General features: G+C 59.4%; 2 protein-coding genes across 5 annotated transcripts in view; one reads left to right on the top strand and one right to left on the bottom strand.

Moving 5' to 3' along the window:
• Window positions 1–3,616: 3,616 nt before the first annotated feature.
• Window positions 3,617–7,913, bottom strand: LOC128801575 (inhibin beta C chain-like). The gene is given in 4 exon segments (XM_053967569.1): window positions 3,617–6,024; window positions 7,264–7,600; window positions 7,602–7,682; window positions 7,684–7,913. Coding segments are annotated over 4 exon segments (1,377 nt in total). The 5' UTR covers window positions 7,900–7,913; the 3' UTR covers window positions 3,617–5,281.
• Window positions 7,914–9,116: 1,203 nt separating this feature from the next.
• R3HDM2 (R3H domain containing 2) overlaps window positions 9,117–15,960 on the top strand; it is a 39,742-nt gene continuing 32,898 nt past the window's right edge. For 2 of the 4 annotated variants that reach the window (XM_053967430.1, XM_053967433.1), the window contains exon 1: window positions 9,263–9,334. The gene's annotated coding sequence lies outside the window, so the exon portion shown is untranslated. Of the gene's footprint in view, window positions 9,335–15,960 lie in introns of all 4 variants that reach the window. The other 2 variants (XM_053967432.1, XM_053967431.1) reach the window with 2 other exon arrangements.

The raw sequence follows: 15,960 nt of genomic DNA, 5'->3' as shown, positions 1-15,960 counted from the left end.
AGGGATGGAGCAGGTGGCACTTCCAGCCAGGCACAGGGCACACGTGCTCATGGGCAGAGGTGCTCCCACATGGAGAGCGACTTCTTAAACCACCTGGAGTGACAGGACCAGGGGCAATGTCTTCCCACTGACAGAGGACAGAGTTAGGTGGGGTATGGGGAAGCAATTCCTCACGGTGAGGTTGGTGAGGCACTGGCACAAGTTGCTCAGAGAAATCACCCCCATCCCTGAAGTGCTCAAGGCCATGTTGGACTGGGCTTGGAGCAACCTGGCATGGTGGAAGGTGTCCTTCCACCATGGTAAGGGCTGGAACTGGATGAGCTTTAGGGTCCCTTCCAACCCAAACCATCCCGGATTCTATGATGCGCACTTCCACGCGTTCGGGCCCCCTCTCAAATTATCTGGATACCTGCTCCATGTTGGACAGGCTCCTTGTGCCCCACACGGCCATTCCCTGCTGTGCTGTATTCCCCCATCCCTGCCAGCTCCCAGAGCCAGGGTTGGGGCTGTGGCAGAGCAGGAAACAGGAGACAAAGTGTGGGAAAACGGATGAGGCACTCTCCGGAACACCCACCCTCCATTCCAGGCTGCGAGCGGGGTGTTCCCAAAGGGATTAACCCTGTTGAACCTGCCCGGATCCCTCTGCATGGGGCAGCACCCCATGAACCCCCATACCACCTCCAGCTCAGCGAGAGCATCCCAGCCCCAGCCCCTCTCACCGCGTGCCCCCCGGCACGCTCCGGCCCCCGGATCTAGGGCAGGGGTCAGCGCGGAGCTGCGGCGGCTCTTGCACCCATTGCATAATTGTGTTGTTGATTAAGCGGTTCCCAGAAAGCAAAGCCCAGGCACTGACCTGACCAAAATACCCCCCAAGGTCCCCCTGGGCCCAGCACCAGGTGCACTCATGGCTCCGGGGCCTCTGACCCCGTGGCCGTTGGGGCGAACGTGGCACCTGGTGACCTGACCCGGAGATGACAACGGCTGGGCTAAGCCAGGACCCCCCAGGAGTTTGTGCAGCAGCACCTGAGCTTGGCTCATGGAATCATGGAATCATGGAATCATGGAGTCTTAAAAGCTGGGAAAGCCTGGGTCATTGAGTCATTAACCCAGCACAGTAAGGCCACCACTAAACCATGTCCCCAGCTGCCACATCCACATATTTTTGGACACTTCCAGGGATGGTGACTCCACCACTGCTCTGGGCAACCCATTCCAGGCTTGGTCACCCTTTCCATGATGAAATTTTCCTTCATCTCCAATCTAAACCTCTCCTGACACAACTTGAGGCCATTTCCTCTTGCCCTGTTGCTCGTTCCTTGGGGGAAAAGCACCAGTCACCACAATTGGTGGCACTGGCTGGGAATGGGCCATGAGACTGGGAATTAAACATTAACTCTTTTCAAGGCAAGGGAAGGGACTGTTAGAAATTCCCACCCCTCCTGGGAGCTGGACCTGCCCAGGGGGCACTTGGCACAGTGTGCTTGGACCTTTGCTTCCGAGGCTGTTGATTCTGGCAAAGGATCCTTCCAGCACATCTGTCCCCTCCTGGAGTGGAGACCAAAGGGACATCGTATCTGTCCCCATCTGTGTCACATCTGCATCTGGATTGATTCCATGGATGCCGTGTCCCCAGGGCATTGCTGTGCTGGGGGGCTGCAGGGTGGGCTCCCCACTGGCCTTACTGGTCCCAACAGGACAATCTCCCAGCACTGGGCCTGAGCCACCCCTTCCCCTCCTGGGAGGCCAGGGGACACCAGCAGAGCACGGTGTCATGGCAGGGAGGAAGGATCCCTGGCTCCAGTCACTCTTCCCTGACTGCACCTTGCTCACCCTGCGTGGGAAGTGCCACTTTGCAATTCCTGAGCCTTGGCCACCCCGTGCTGTGGGTGAGGAAGGGGCTGTCGGCTGCATCCAGGTGCCTCTTTCCCGTGGGAGTGGGACAAGCCTCAGCTCAGCATCTCAGGCCTGTGCTGCTTGAGCTGTAGGGCCACAGGACCAGCCAAGGGCTCTCTTGTCCCTTCCCTGGTCCCTGCGTGCCCACAGCTGCTGCATCCCAGGAAGCTTGGCAGTGGCTCCAGGGAAGTTGTTTGTTCAATAAATATAGACAGTGAAATGAGGCGTTGGAAAAAGAAGGGATAAAACAAACACCAAACCCTCTCTGGGTTTGCGCAAGCGGCCTTGGATCCCAGACGGGATCGATCCCCGAGCCTTCCTCCCTTCCCCTGTGGCAGGAGCGCTGTGGGCCCAAGGCACCTGGACCTGGGTGTGGGGAGATGGAAGTTCCTGCTCCAGCAGGGCTGGTGGGAGGATGTGTGCAATGCTGTCACACGCCTGTGGCCCTTCCATCCCTTCCATCCCTTCCCGTGTCGCCGGTCCTCCAGGGCGACGCATCCCTGCTCCAGCCGGGGCTGCTCGTGGCTCGTGGCTCGCTCCTCCTGGAGCAGGCAGAGGATGTGAAGCTGGGTGGGGAGAGGGTCTGAGAGCACCTCCTCACTCTTCTGACCCTTTCCCCACCGGGATCAGTTCTGTCCCAGCCCTTGGGGTTGGTTGTCAACCCTTGGAGGTGGATCTCAGGACTGAGGTCACCTGGCAGGGGGTCCCCATTCTGTTGGGATTTCATGGGGGCACCTGCTACAGGGTGTGTGCACGTGGCCAAGCACTGTCACCTGCTCCTGGCTCTTCTTCTTCATCGTCCTCCACATGGGACAATGTGCATCCTGCCCTGGCTCCAGCAGAGCTGCTCATGGCTCATCATCCTGGAGTGGGCAGTGGATGCAAAGCTGGGTGGGGAGAGGGTCTGACACCATCTCCTCCCTCTGCCGACCCTCTCCCCACCTGGATCAGCCGTGTCCTGGCCTCTGTGGTTGGTTGTCAGCACCTGCAGGGTGAACCCTAAAGCTGAAGTCACCCCTCAGGGACCTCCCCAGGACCCCCATCCCAAATGTCCCACCCCAGCACCTTCTCCCCTCTTTTCCAGTCCTCGCACATGGGGGACACGTGGGGAGGGGTGGAGAAACCCGAACCCGCGGTTACGTAACGGGGCAGAAGTGTCGGAGCCGCCCTTTGTCCCCCGCTCTCACGGCCCTGACCTGTCCCACTTCGCTGTCACCGGGCTGGCGAGGGGCAGCGGGCCAGGGATGAGCCGAGGGGATGCTCTGCAGTGGGGGGGGAGCTGGGGCCGAGGGGGGCTGGGGGAGGTCCTGGGTGCTGAGGCTGCCCCAAAGTCCGTCTGCTTCAAAAGGCAGAAGAGTTTCCCCGTTCTGTCCTGATCTGGGACAGGGATGGCCAAATACAGGGGGTTTGGTGGAATGGGGAATTTGGCCCAAGCAAGGAGTGGCGCCTTTCCTGGTGGGAATTACAGACCACCTGTGCCCAGGGGGTTCCCATGCTGTGCCCTGGATCTAGCTGGGATGAATTAGGGGTCCGGCATCCCCCTGGGAAATGCAGCTGAGGGGCAGAGGGCGTGGGAGATCTTTGGGAGCAGTGGGGAGAGGCCCAGTCCCATTGCCTGGGTTTTCAATGGCAGACTGGGTCTGTCCCGTGCCATCCCAGGGCTGCCCGTGCCAGGAGCACTGGGAGATGTGCCAGTGAATGACAGGGCACACACGTGCACACACCACTGGGAGTCTTTATTGAACAGCAGCTCGCTGGGATGCTTGGAGAGAGAGACACATTCCTCCCACTGGGATTGATTTCCCTTTCCTCTCCCTGCTCAGCCGCGTGTCCAGCTGAGTGGGGCCATGGGGGCGACCCCTGCCCTCTGTCCTCGCCAGCCCCAGCAGCCCAGGGTGGCCACTGGTGGGTCCTGTGCTGATCTAGCTGCACCCAGGGTGCCCCAGGACCTTGGGCTGGGATGGGAGAGGGACGGTCCTGAACCGGGCTTTGCAGCATCGGGCAGAAGTCCGTCAGTCCATCAGTCCGTCAGTCTGTCAGTCTGTCAGTCCGTCAGTCTGTCAGTCCATCAGTCCGTCAGTCCGTCAGTCCATCAGTCCATCAGTCCGTCAGTCCATCAGTCCACCAGTCCATCAGTCTGTCAGTCCATCAGTCCGTCAGTCTGTCAGTCCATCAGTCCATCAGTCCGTCAGTCCATCAGTCCACCAGTCCATCAGTCCGTCAGTCCATCAGTCCGTCAGTACATCAGTCCATCAGTCCGTCAGTCCATCAGTCCACCAGTCCATCAGTCTGTCAGTCCATCAGTCCGTCAGTCTGTCAGTCCATCAGTCCATCAGTCCGTCAGTCCATCAGTCCACCAGTCCATCAGTCTGTCAGTCCATCAGTCCGTCAGTCTGTCAGTCCGTCAGTCTGTCAGTCCGTCAGTCCATCAGTCCGTCAGTCCATCAGTCCACCAGTCCATCAGTCTGTCAGTCCGTCAGTCCATCAGTCCGTCAGTCCGTCAGTCCATCAGTCCATCAGTCTGTCAGTCCGTCAGTCTGTCAGTCCGTCAGTCCGTCAGTCCATCAGTCCATCAGTCTGTCAGTCCATCAGTCCACCAGTCCGTCAGTCTGTCAGTCTGTCAGTCTGTCAGTCCGTCAGTCCGTCAGTCCATCAGTCTGTCAGTCTGTCAGTCCATCAGTCCGTCAGTCCATCAGTCCATCAGTCCGTCAGTCCGTCAGTCCATCAGTCTGTCAGTCCATCAGTCCGTCAGTCCATCAGTCCATCAGTCCATCAGTCCATCAGTCCATCAGTCCGTCAGTCCGTCAGTCCATCAGTCCATCAGTCCATCAGTCCATCAGTCCATCAGTCCGTCAGTCCGTCCGTCCATCAGTCCATCAGTCCATCAGTCCATCAGTCCATCAGTCCGTCCGTCCATCAGTCCATCAGTCCATCAGTCCATCAGTCCATCAGTCCATCAGTCCGTCAGTCCGTCAGTCCATCAGTCCATCAGTCCGTCAGTCCGTCAGTCCGTCAGTCCGTCAGTCCATCAGTCCATCAGTCCATCAGTCCGTCAGTCCGTCCGTCCATCAGTCCATCAGTCCGTCAGTCCATCAGTCCATCAGTCCGTCAGTCCATCAGTCCATCAGTCCGTCAGTCCATCAGTCCATCTGGACTCCATCAGGAGCCGGTCTGAGGGGCTGTGAGAAAAGTCCCCGGGCAGATACGAAGGGGGAAAGAGCCGTGTGGGAGGTGAGACTGGAGGGGACTTGCACATTCAGCATCACCCTTGGTGCTTCACCCGCAGGAGGAGAAACCCCCTCGGCAGAGCTCCTCCCTCCCAGCCGGGAGCCGGGAAGAGGGAGCCCCGTCCCGCCACGTCCCGTCCTCCCTCCCGCCCCGGCACGGCTCAGGTGCAGCCGCAGGAGTCCACGATCATGTCGGGGATGTCGGTCTTGACGATGTTGCTGTCGCGGTCGTAGTAGAGCAGGGAGAGGGGCCGGCGCTGGGTGGGAACGCAGCAGGAATCCACGGCCGCCGCCGCGCTCGCCGCCTTGATGCGGTTGAGGACGGCGGTGTGGAAGGAGGCGGCGAGGCCGGGAATGCCGGCCATGTGCAGCGGGCACAGCCCCGCGCAGTAGTTCATGTGGTACCCCTCGGGCTGGATGATCCAGTCCTCCCAGCCGATCTCCTTGAAGTCCACAAAGAATTCCCGGCGGCAGCACATCCGCGAGTCCGCGCCGCAATCCACGCCGCGCCGACGGACGCGGTGGGGTGTCCTGGCCTGGGCTTGGGCCACCACAAATGGCCAGTGGGAATCACTGTGGTCGGATGGGAGAGGGGAACCCCAGTCCTCTGGCACCTCCAGTTCCACCGTGAGCCGCGGCGTCTCCTGTCCGAAGAGGCTCCGGACAGCTGCTCCAACGTCCAGCGTGGTCCAGCCGGGTCTCTGCACCTCCAGCCGCGTCTCGCTGGCCACTGTCATGTTTGGCCCCGCCGGGTCCGGCCGCAGGAGCCTGACGGTGACGGGCTGTGCCCCGCGGCCAGGGGCGGCCCAGAACAGGTAGAGGGTGGCCTGCTGGATCTCAGTGCTCCCGGCCACCTCCTGGGAGAAGCGGAAATGCAGGTGGACGCTGCGGGAAGTGGAGGATCCTGCGCACAGAAGCAAGAGCAGAGTCAGGAGTGAAGTGAAGAGGGGACTGATCCTGTCCCACCCCTGCCACAGCAGGGACATCTTCCACTATTCCAAGTTGCTGCAAGCCTCGTTCAGCCTGGCCTTGGACACTTCCTGGGATGGGGCAACTTCTCTGGGCAACCTGTGCCCACCCTTACAGGGAGGAGTTTCTTCCCAAAATCCCATCTAAATCTCCTCTTCTCCAATGTGAAGCCATTCCCCCTTGTCCTGGCACTCCAGGCCCTTGTCCAAAGTCCCTGTCCAGCTCTCCTGGAGCCCATGTAGGTACTGGAAGGGGCTCTGAGGTCTCCCCAGAGCCTTCCCTTCTTCCTCAGCTGCAGAGCTGCTGCTCCTCCTGGCTGGGAAAGAGCTGCCGGGGCCACGAGAGCACTCAGGGCTCCTGGCACAGCTCTGCCCATGAGGACACAACCCCTTCCCCGTGCTCCAAGCCTGGGTTCACCCCCTGGCTCCATTCCAGCCGACGCTCCACCAAGCCAGGAGACAGCTCCCCATTGTCCTGGAGTGAGGGAACACAATGTGCCATGGAGCAGCATTGTTCCCGGAGGGCTTTGAGGACACGGGGCCTGTGAGGGGAGAGGAGCCCCCACACCTCACCACGAGGAATTTGGGCTCGGAAATTGAGGGTGCAGGATGCTCTCTGGGATCAGGTGGTGAGTCTGGGTCTCTCCAAGGAAAGCTGTCTGTGAGAGGTGGGATACTTTTTTTCCAGTGGTGATTTTTTTTTTTTTTTTTTTCAGGAGCCCTGAGTGTGTTTTCGGGAGTTTTCTCCTCCCAGAAGCAGCAGATTCTGGAGTGAAATGAGGCACCCAGTGCTTTGGGTGGGATGTGGAGGCACAGTGAGCTGTGCAGCTCCATCCACACGCTATGGGCTGACAGGAAACCGAGGCTAAAAATCCCATTTCGGAAAACGTGGCCATGTGACCCCTTCACCTCCAGCACAAGGGGGAGGGTTCAGCCGAAGTGGGTAACAGGTGACACGACAGAGCAGCACATCTGCACTCTGTCTGTGCCGCCCTCCCAGCCCCGCACGTCCCATCTGTGCGCGGTGCACTCGGCAGGTTCGGGAGCTCCCGCACCTCCCGGCAGCAGCGTTCCCCCCATCCCGCTGCACATCCCGGCGCTGCCGTCCACCTCCCAGCTCCCTTCCCTCCCTCCCCGCCGTGCCCCCCGCCCGCAGGACGCGGATCCGCGCTCACCCGGCTCAGCGAAGCTCAGCATCTCGTACTCCTGCAGCCCCGGGCCGGGCCGGGCAGGGACGCGGCCGTCCCGGGGCATCCCGGGAGGGTCCGAGCGCTGCTCCCGCATCCTGCGGAGCGCGGTCAGGAGAGCGGCCCGGGACGGCGGCTGCGGCACGCTGGGCCTGCCGGGCAAGCGGAGCTTGGCCAGGATGCTCTGCTTGGCCAGCGCCAGGAGCGCGTCCCGCTGCGCCCCGGGGGCCAGCGCGGCCACCCCGCAGGCCGGGCACCACTCGCCCTTGGCAGCAGCCGTCCGCAGGAGGCTCAGGAGGAGGAGAGCCACGGTGACCGTCATCTCCGGTGGCGAGAGGTGACAGCGTGGGAGTCCCAGCAGTGTCCGAGAAGCAGAATGGGATGAGCCGGCGGCAGCGCCCCGGGGAGCGGAGCGGGGTGGCGGAGCTGGACTGAGCGGCAGCACGGGGCGAGGATGGGCTCGTTCTCCTGACGTGGCCACAAATATTGGCTGATCCCGGGCGAGATAAACGCCCCTGCGCTCCGCCGGAGCCGCCCGGGCGCGGGCAGCGCGGCGCGGCCGCTCCGGTTAAGGTGGAGCCGGGCCGATGGTGCTGCTGCTCGCGGGGCGCGGAGCGGGGACATCGAGGCCACCCCGGTGCCACCTCGGTGCCACCCCGGCGGGGCACGGGCAGAGACGTGGTGGGGACCCCCGGGGGGATCCAGGGTGTCCTGGTGGCGCCCGGTGCGGTGTGGGGACCACGGAGGTGGGGGATCCCCGGGGGCGGGGGGATCTCTGGAGGTGGGGGACCCTCAGAGGAGGGGGGTTTTTTGGGGGGGTCGAGGGGTCGTTGGAGATGGGCGATACCTGGAGATGGGAGATCCCGACCAATGGGGGATCCCCGGGAAATGGGGGATACTCAGAGAAAGGGAATCGCAGCTGGGTGGGGATTCCCGGCGGGATGAGAGATCCTTGGGGGTAGGAGATCCATGGGGGCGATGAGAGACCCCTGGGAATGAGGGATCTCCAGAGCCGTGGGGTTCCCGGGGATGGAGAATCCTTGGGGAATTTGGGACCCCCGGGGAGATGTGGGACCCCTGGTGAATTTGGGATCCTCTGGGATGGAGGATTGTTGGGGATGTGGGATCCCTGGTGATGTGGGACCCCCAGGGACATGTGGGACCCCTGGGGAATTGGGGGTCCCCCGGGATGGAGGATCCTGGAGGATGTGGGATCCCTGGTGATGTGGGATCCCTGGTGATGTGGGACCCCTGGGGAATTTGGGATCCCCCGGGATGGAGGATCCTGGAGGATGTGGGATCCCTGGTGGTGTGGGATCCCTGGTGGTGTGGGACCCCTGGGGAATTTGGGATCCCCGTGGACGGAGGATCCTGGAGGGTATGGGATCTCTGGTGGTGTGGGACCCCTGGTGATGTGGGACCCCCGGGGAGCTGTGGGACCCCTGGGGAATTTGGGATCCTCTGGGATGGAGGATCCTGGAGGATGTGGGATCCCTGGTGGTGTGGGACCCCCGGGGAGCTGTGGGACCCCTGGGGAATTTGGGATCCCCGTGGACGGAGGATCCCGGGGGGACGCGGGACCCCCGAGGGGGCGGAGCCGGCCTCCCGCACGCGGGGGGGCGGGGTCATGGCGGATAGGCGGAGCCTGGCGGTAACCCCGCCCACGCCCCGCCCCTTTCCATAAAAGGCGCCGCCGCCTCTCCCTCCGCCGCGCCAGGGGGCGCCCCACGCCCCTCCCGCCATCCCCGGCGCGCGGCGTCCCTCCGGTTGCCACAGCAACGCGGGCGCGCGGGCGCAGCACGATGACGCAGCGCGCACGGCGCGTTGACGCAGCGCGCACGCCGCGGGGGAGGGGCCGCCTCCTCCTCTTTCCCTTTTTTTTTTTTTTTTTTCCCGTTTCTTTCCCCGTTTTTCCCCGGTCCGGACACCCTCCCCTCCCCCCTCCCCGTCCTGCCCCTCCCCGCCGCCCCGCCCGGGCGGCCTGCGCTGGCCCAGGCCCGGCCCGGCCCGGGGTGGCGGCGGCGGCCCCGCGGCGCAGGGCCCGGCCCGGCGCGGCCCGGTAAGTGCGGCGGGGGCGGGGGGAGCAGGGCTGGGGGCAACGGGGCGATCGCGCTGCACCGGGCACGGGACCCTCCCACGGTGTGCCCGCTCCTTCCCCCGCGGGGGCAGCGCGGCCCGGGGCTGCTCCCGGGGCTGCTCCCGGGGCTGCTCCCGGGGCTGCTCCTGCCGGGGCCGCTCCCGGAGGAGTTCCCGGCCCGGGGCCGCTCCCGGGGCTGCTCCCGCCGGGGCCGCTCCCGGAGGGGGTTCCCGGCCCGGGGCCGCTCCCGGAGGGGGTTCCCGGCCCGGGGCTGCCCCTCTCGGAGTCGCTCGGTGCGGGATCCGGCTCCGGCGCTCCCACTCTCGGGGGTCGGTTCCTGATCTCCTCTCTCGGGGAGCGCTCGGTGCGGGCTCTCGCCCTGCCCCTCTCGGGCTCCGGTTCCCGGTCTCCCCCTCTCGGGCTCCGGTTCCCGTTCTCCCCCTCTCGGGCTCCGGTTCCCGGTCTCTCCTCTCGGGCTCCGGTTCCCGTCCTGCCCCTCTCGGGCTCCGGTTCCCGGTCTCTCCTCTCGGTGCCCGCTCGCCGCTGCTCCCGGCGGGGTCTCCGGGCTCTGCGGTGCCGCTGCCCGGAGCTCTCTCACTGGCGGAGCACGCGGAGCCGGGGCTGCGGGCACCGGGGCACGGCCGGTGGGTGGGAGAGGAGCCCGGGGCCGTGCCGGGGCTGGGAGGCGCCGGGCGAGGTTCCGGTGTCCTCACGTTTGCTTTGAAATGCTTTTCCTGGAAGTGACTCCCGGTCCTGGGGTCTCCCAGCAGGTGGGAAGGTGCTGGTTTGGAGGGGTCCAGAGGGTCTGTGCTGATGGCATACATGGAAAAGTGGGGTTTTTTTGGGTTTTTTTTTGGTGTTTCCAGCCCTTGAACTTTAAACCCTCCCAGGGATTCTGGTTCTGGTACCTGCAGGAATTTGGGCTGAGGCTCAGAGTTGTTTCTGTCCCCTGGCAGGAGGTGTCGTAGTTAATTAAAGTGTTAATTAAAGCGTCCTCGGGTCTGTTTGAAATGTGCTGGTAGAAGTTTGTGCTTCTGAGCTTCTGCTGGAGCTGCTGGGCTGTGGGAAGGAACATCTCCAGAATCCTTGGTGCTCATTCCTGAACACTTTGGCTCCTGGGGAATTTAAAATTCCTGGCTCCCAGTTCGGTTTCGTGGCTCAAACCTGACGTGGGCTCCACCTCCCTCCCCTCAGCCAAGATCTCCCCGTGGTGGCTCCTAATCCTGGGAGCTGATTGACCTCTGCCTAATCCCACGGACCTGTTGCTTTAGGGATCCTCTTAATGCCAGCGTGGATGAGCTCAGGGGCACAGCAGCTTCTCCATGAGCTCTGCTCCTGGAACACTTTGGTGCTTCTGCACCCTTGACAAAAAGGTGTTGCCAAGAACAAGGTGGATTTTGGGCCAACGTGCAGCAAAGCAGGTCCAGAGTGGGAATTCCACACTGCTGCCATCCCTGGGAAGCTGTGGCTTAAGGATTTGGGATTGTGCTGATTCCTGGGGTGGGGGGTGCTGAGTCTGACTGGAATTGTTTGTTCCTGGTGCTGTCCCTGGAAGAGGGCTTGGAAGGAATTGCAGATTTGGGCATTCCTTGGAGCTGGGCTGGTGGAACTGGAGGAGCTTTCAAGTCCCTCCCAGCTCAAACCTTTGCAGGATTGCCTGGTTAGAGGCTCTGACCTGGATGGGGAGGGAGCTGCTGTTTTCTTTTTTTTTTTTTTTTTTGGATGAATTTCCGAGTGTGGGAAATGAATTTGTAGAGAATTCTCCAAACCTAACAGAAAGCTCACACAGTGTGCATCTGTATACAAACCTTGAGATAAAAAATGCTGACTTAGAAACGCCATAGAATAAAACATTGTTGAAAGAGAAGCAGAGCTAGAAACAAGTTTCAAAAGTTGGCCTTACAAATAAGACTAAATACTTTAGAGAAGTGGAACTATAAAAGATGCATTGTTATAAGACCCATGAAGAGTAATTTTTGATGATCGACTTTAAGGTATTTACAACAGTGTAGCTAGAACTGATAGGCCAAAAACCACTTCTAATATATTGTAATTTAAAAAAGAGTTAACTTTTAATTATAATAGTGTGAATTTAAACATCTGTATTGTCTCAGCCTTCACATGAGACTGAAAATAGAATAAAAGTTTTTAAAGCACCTCTCAATTTCCCCATCTCTGAATCAAAAAAAGCCATAATCCCACACTTGAGGGAGGAGCAGCCCCCCGGGCTCTCTGCTCCTGGAACACTTTGGTGCTTCTGCACCCTTGACAAAAAGGTGTTGCCAAGAACAAGGTGGATTTTGGGCCAACGTGCAGCAAAGCAGGCCCAGAGTGGGAATTCCACACTGCTGCCATCCCTGGGAAGCTGTGGCTTAAGGATTTGGGATTGTGCTGATTCCTGGGGTGGGGGGTGCTGAGTCTGACAGGAATTGTTTGTTCCTGGTGCTGTCCCTGGAAGAGGGCTTGGAAGGAATTGCAGATTTGGGCATTCCTTGGAGCTGGGCTGGTGGAACTGGAGGAGCTTTCAAGTCCCTCCCAGCCCAAACCTTTGCAGGATTGCCTGGTTAGAGGCTCTGACCTGGATGGGGAGGGAGCTGCTGTGCTCAGGGATGAATTCCCGAGGGAGGAGCAGCCCCTGGGGCTCGGAGCAGTGGAGAACACCCAGGGCCAGCCCCTCCTTCCAGCTGTGACACCGGATCCCCCCCTTGGAATCGAGTTCCCCTTTTAGTGCTGCCATTTGTGTTGCTAAATTTAAGGTGGTGGCAGTGCTGCTATTCCCAAGCCCTGGTTTTGGGGGGGAAGGTGCCTAAATCCCCCCTTGGAGGTGCCCAAACCACTGCTCCCAGCCCCAGCGCAGTTCACTGCACCTCATTATCTCGTTTGATATTAATTAAAGCCAGATCAGCGCTCATTTGAATAAATTGATTGGGTTTTAATTGTTTTCGAGGAGGAGGTGGCTGCCCCAGGGGCACCACAGAGGGATCAGTGTCCAAACTTCTCCCACCTCAGTCACTCCAGTGCAGCAGGTTTGGGTCCCTCAGTGAGTTGTTCCCAAGTAATTTGGAGCAGGAGGTGCAGCCAGAGGCAGGGAACACAGCTTGGCACCTTGAAGACTTTTCAAAAGGCTTTTTTTTTTTGGCTAAAGAGAAACTGAAGAAACTGATCTTGCCAATATTCAGGGCTGCTGGTGCTTCCCCTGCATTCCTGTGCCAAGGTGCTTTTCTTGCCTTAAATTCTTCCCAAAGATCCATTTCTGGCTGGATCCAAAGGCTCCAGCAGAGGTTGAAACCCATGTTAAAATGCTTTAATGCCTGTTGAGATGATCCTGAGCCTCTCACCGTGGCTGCAGGGGCAGAACTCACAGTGGATTCATTGCCCAAGGGAATAAACAGTGGGAAATGTTGGTGTCTCTGTGTTTGTGGCAGCCCTGGCAGGGAGGGGGATGTCGGCAAGAAACAAAAGTATGGGACAGGTGGATTCAACTCCTACATTGGTCTGAATCTCTTTTTAAGGATGGATTTTGGAAGTGCCTGTTGGTGTTTGGTAAAGACTTAAATAGGTCAGAGACCTCCAGGTGCCTGGAGTGTGTCTGGAGGAGGACAGTGGAGCCTGGGAAGGGCTGGAGCAGCAGGAGGAGGGTCTGGAGAACTTCTGAGGGAGCTGTAGGGGCTCAGCCTGCAGAAAAGGAGGCTCAGGGGGAACCTCCTGCCTCTCCTGTCAGGAGAGTGCAGCCAGGTGGGGCCTGGCTCTGCTCCCAGGGAACAAGGACAGGACAAGGGGAAACGGCCTCAAGTTGCACCAGGGAAGTTTTGTGTTGGAATTTTTCCATGGAAAAGGGTGCTCAGGTATTGGAAGGGGCTGCCCAAGGAGGTTTGGAGTCCCCATCCCTGGAGGTGTCCAAGGAAGGGCTGAATGTGGCACTCAGGGATCTGGTGGGAATTGGGCAGAGCCTGGACTCGATGGTCCTGGAGGGCTTTTCCAACATCAGTGATTCCACAGTTCTGTGGGACAAGTGGCAGACCTGGCAGTGCTTGACAATCTGACAATTCTTGACCACTCTTCCCATGAACAAATCCCTCCTGGTGTCCATCCTGGACCTCCCCTGGCACAACTGGAGGCCGTTTCCTCTTGTCCTGGTGTGCCCTGGGAGCAGAGCCCAGCTCTGCTCTCCCATCATGGAGTTTTGGGGTGAGAATTCCCCTCTGAGCCTCTTTTTCTCCAGGCAGTTCCAGAGCCTGAGCACCTTTTCCAGGAGGAAATTCCTCCTGATGTCCATCCTGAACCTCTCCTGGAGGAATTTGGGGCTGTTCCCTCTCCTCCGGGTGTTCCTGGGAGCAGAGCCCAATCCCTCTCTCCCATCAGGGAGTTGGGGGTGAAAATTCCCCTCTGAGCCTCCCTTTCTCCAGGCAGTTCCAAAGCCTGACCACCTTTCCATGAGGAAATTCCTCCTGATGTCCATCCTGAACCTCTCCTGGAGGAATTTGGGGCTGTTCCTTCTCCTCCTGCTGTTCCTGGGAGCAGATCCCGACCCCGCTCTCCCATCAGGGAGTTGTGGGGTGGAAATTCCCCTCGGAGCCTCCTTCCCTGCAGGCTGAGCCCCTTTCCCAGCTCCCTCAGGGCCTCTCCAGACCCTTGTCCTGCTGCTCCAGCCCTTCCCCAGCTCTGGCCACGCTCCAGCCCCTCGATGTCTGCGTGGCCGGGAGGGCCCAGGGCTGGACCCGGCACTGGGGGGGCCCCAGCAGTGCCAGCACAGGGGGACAATCCCTGTGCCCATGGCTGGGACAGCCCAGGTGCCATCCTGGCCACACCTGGGCACACCTGGGCTCTGTCCAGCCGCTGGCACCAGCGCCCCCAGGGCCTTTCCCAGCTTTCCAGCCCCTCTCCCCCAACCTGGAGTGTTCCACGGGGTTGTTGTGACCCAAATGCAGGATCCAACACTTGACCTGAGTTTCCCTCCCCTCCAACCCTCCTGATCTTTCCTTACACCTTCCCTTGGATCCCTGGGGTTGCTGGATCCTGGATCCCTGGCTGGGAGCCATCCCTGCCTGGATTGCAGTCCAGGTGAGGGCTGTGGGAACAGGCTGGGCATCCCTCGTGGATGGATCCAGGGTTTCCTGGGAAGGGCAGCTCCATTCCCTGTCTGTGTGCCGCAGGCTGAGTCACTGCTGCTCCTTCCCAGAGAATTTCGGGGATGATTGAGTGTGGGCAGGCCCAGCCCACTCGACACAGCAGCTCCGTTGAGGTTTTTTTTTGGTGTGTTTTTTTTTTTTTTTAATGAAGTTTTTTCAATTTTTGCTCTTGCTTTGACATCTTTTTTTCTTTGAGGAATTAATTTCTCCTGAGCTGAGTTTAGACACAAAATCCACTTTGTTTGGGAAGGTGTTACCCTAAAACTTGACCTCTCTTGGGGAGGCTTCAGGCAGGAAATTCCATGAGGAAATGGGATCTTGTGCTGCCTGCTTCCCTGTGCTCAAAGGACCAGGAGCTTTGAGCCCAATCCTGATGGGATTTGACCCTGGATGGGGGAAAAGTGGGGAGCATGGAAAAGGAAGATCCAGAATGTGGGCAATGCTGAGGTGTTTGTGTCCTGCCTCTGGGACTGGCTTGGTGGTTGGCTTCAGACAGGGACGTGGGATTTATGGAAGCAGTTGTTCTCCTTGACACTGCCCTCACTGAGGGTGTTCAGGGTGTGTTCCCAACAGCACAGAGCTTCCCAGAACGAGGAAAAAATCCCAAATTCCCGCTGGGATGTGACTGGGAGGCTTCAGCAGCAGATTTGCTGGGCTGGGCAGAGCAGCTCCCTTTTACCAGGGAATTTTGGAATCCCAGGATGTTTTGGCTTGTGGGGGACCTTAAAGCTCATCTCATTCCAAGCCCCTAATGGGTAATTCCCAGCTTCTGAAAGGGCTGGGGATGGATTCTGGCTGGATTCTGGATTGCAGGAGTCTGCTCTTGCCACTAGTGGGGGCGTTGGGAGCTTCTCCTCCATCTCCTCCCTGACCTTTTTTGGGAGTTTTGGTGTCCTGGTGTCTCCTCACAGTAGCTGCTGCCATGTCTTCCCTATATTAATTTTTATGTTTGTTGGGAAAACTCAAAAATATTTATGGAAAGCCCCTAAGTCTAGAGTTATTAGGTTTTTAATTACCTGCACACGATACAATTGTATTTTTCCTTCTAAAAGCTCACTCTGCATTTTGTGATTAGTGGCAGTTTCCCATCTCCCAAGTCCTTGGGAAGCCAGGATCGTTGCTCACGAGGAAGCAGGGAAAAATCCGTGTTTTTCTGGAGCTATTTTTGTAGCTGAGAGAGGAGGGGAGAACGCAGCCATCTGCCAAAGTATTCCTGCAAAACCTGGAAAACCCATTTTCCCCTTCAGAGCATCCCAGTGGCAAACTGGGATAAAGGGGCTGAGGTGAATTAATAATTAATAGGGAATGGGAAGTGTTTGGAGCAGGTGGAAGGAGCTGGTGATGATCTTCCTACATCTTCTCTGTGTTCTAATTCCCACCACGAAACTACAGGTGACACCTACACTGTTCAGAGAGTTGGATATTTTAGGGTAGCACAAACTTGGGTTGGTTTGGGGTTTTTTTAGGATGCAGGAAGGG

The sequence above is a fragment of the Vidua chalybeata genome, chromosome 30, assembly GCF_026979565.1.
Source record: "Vidua chalybeata isolate OUT-0048 chromosome 30, bVidCha1 merged haplotype, whole genome shotgun sequence".
NCBI classification, from domain to species: Eukaryota; Metazoa; Chordata; class Aves; order Passeriformes; family Viduidae; genus Vidua; species Vidua chalybeata.
The sequence above is the reverse complement of the archived record's forward strand: the minus strand, read 5'-3'. Positions and strand labels throughout refer to the sequence as shown.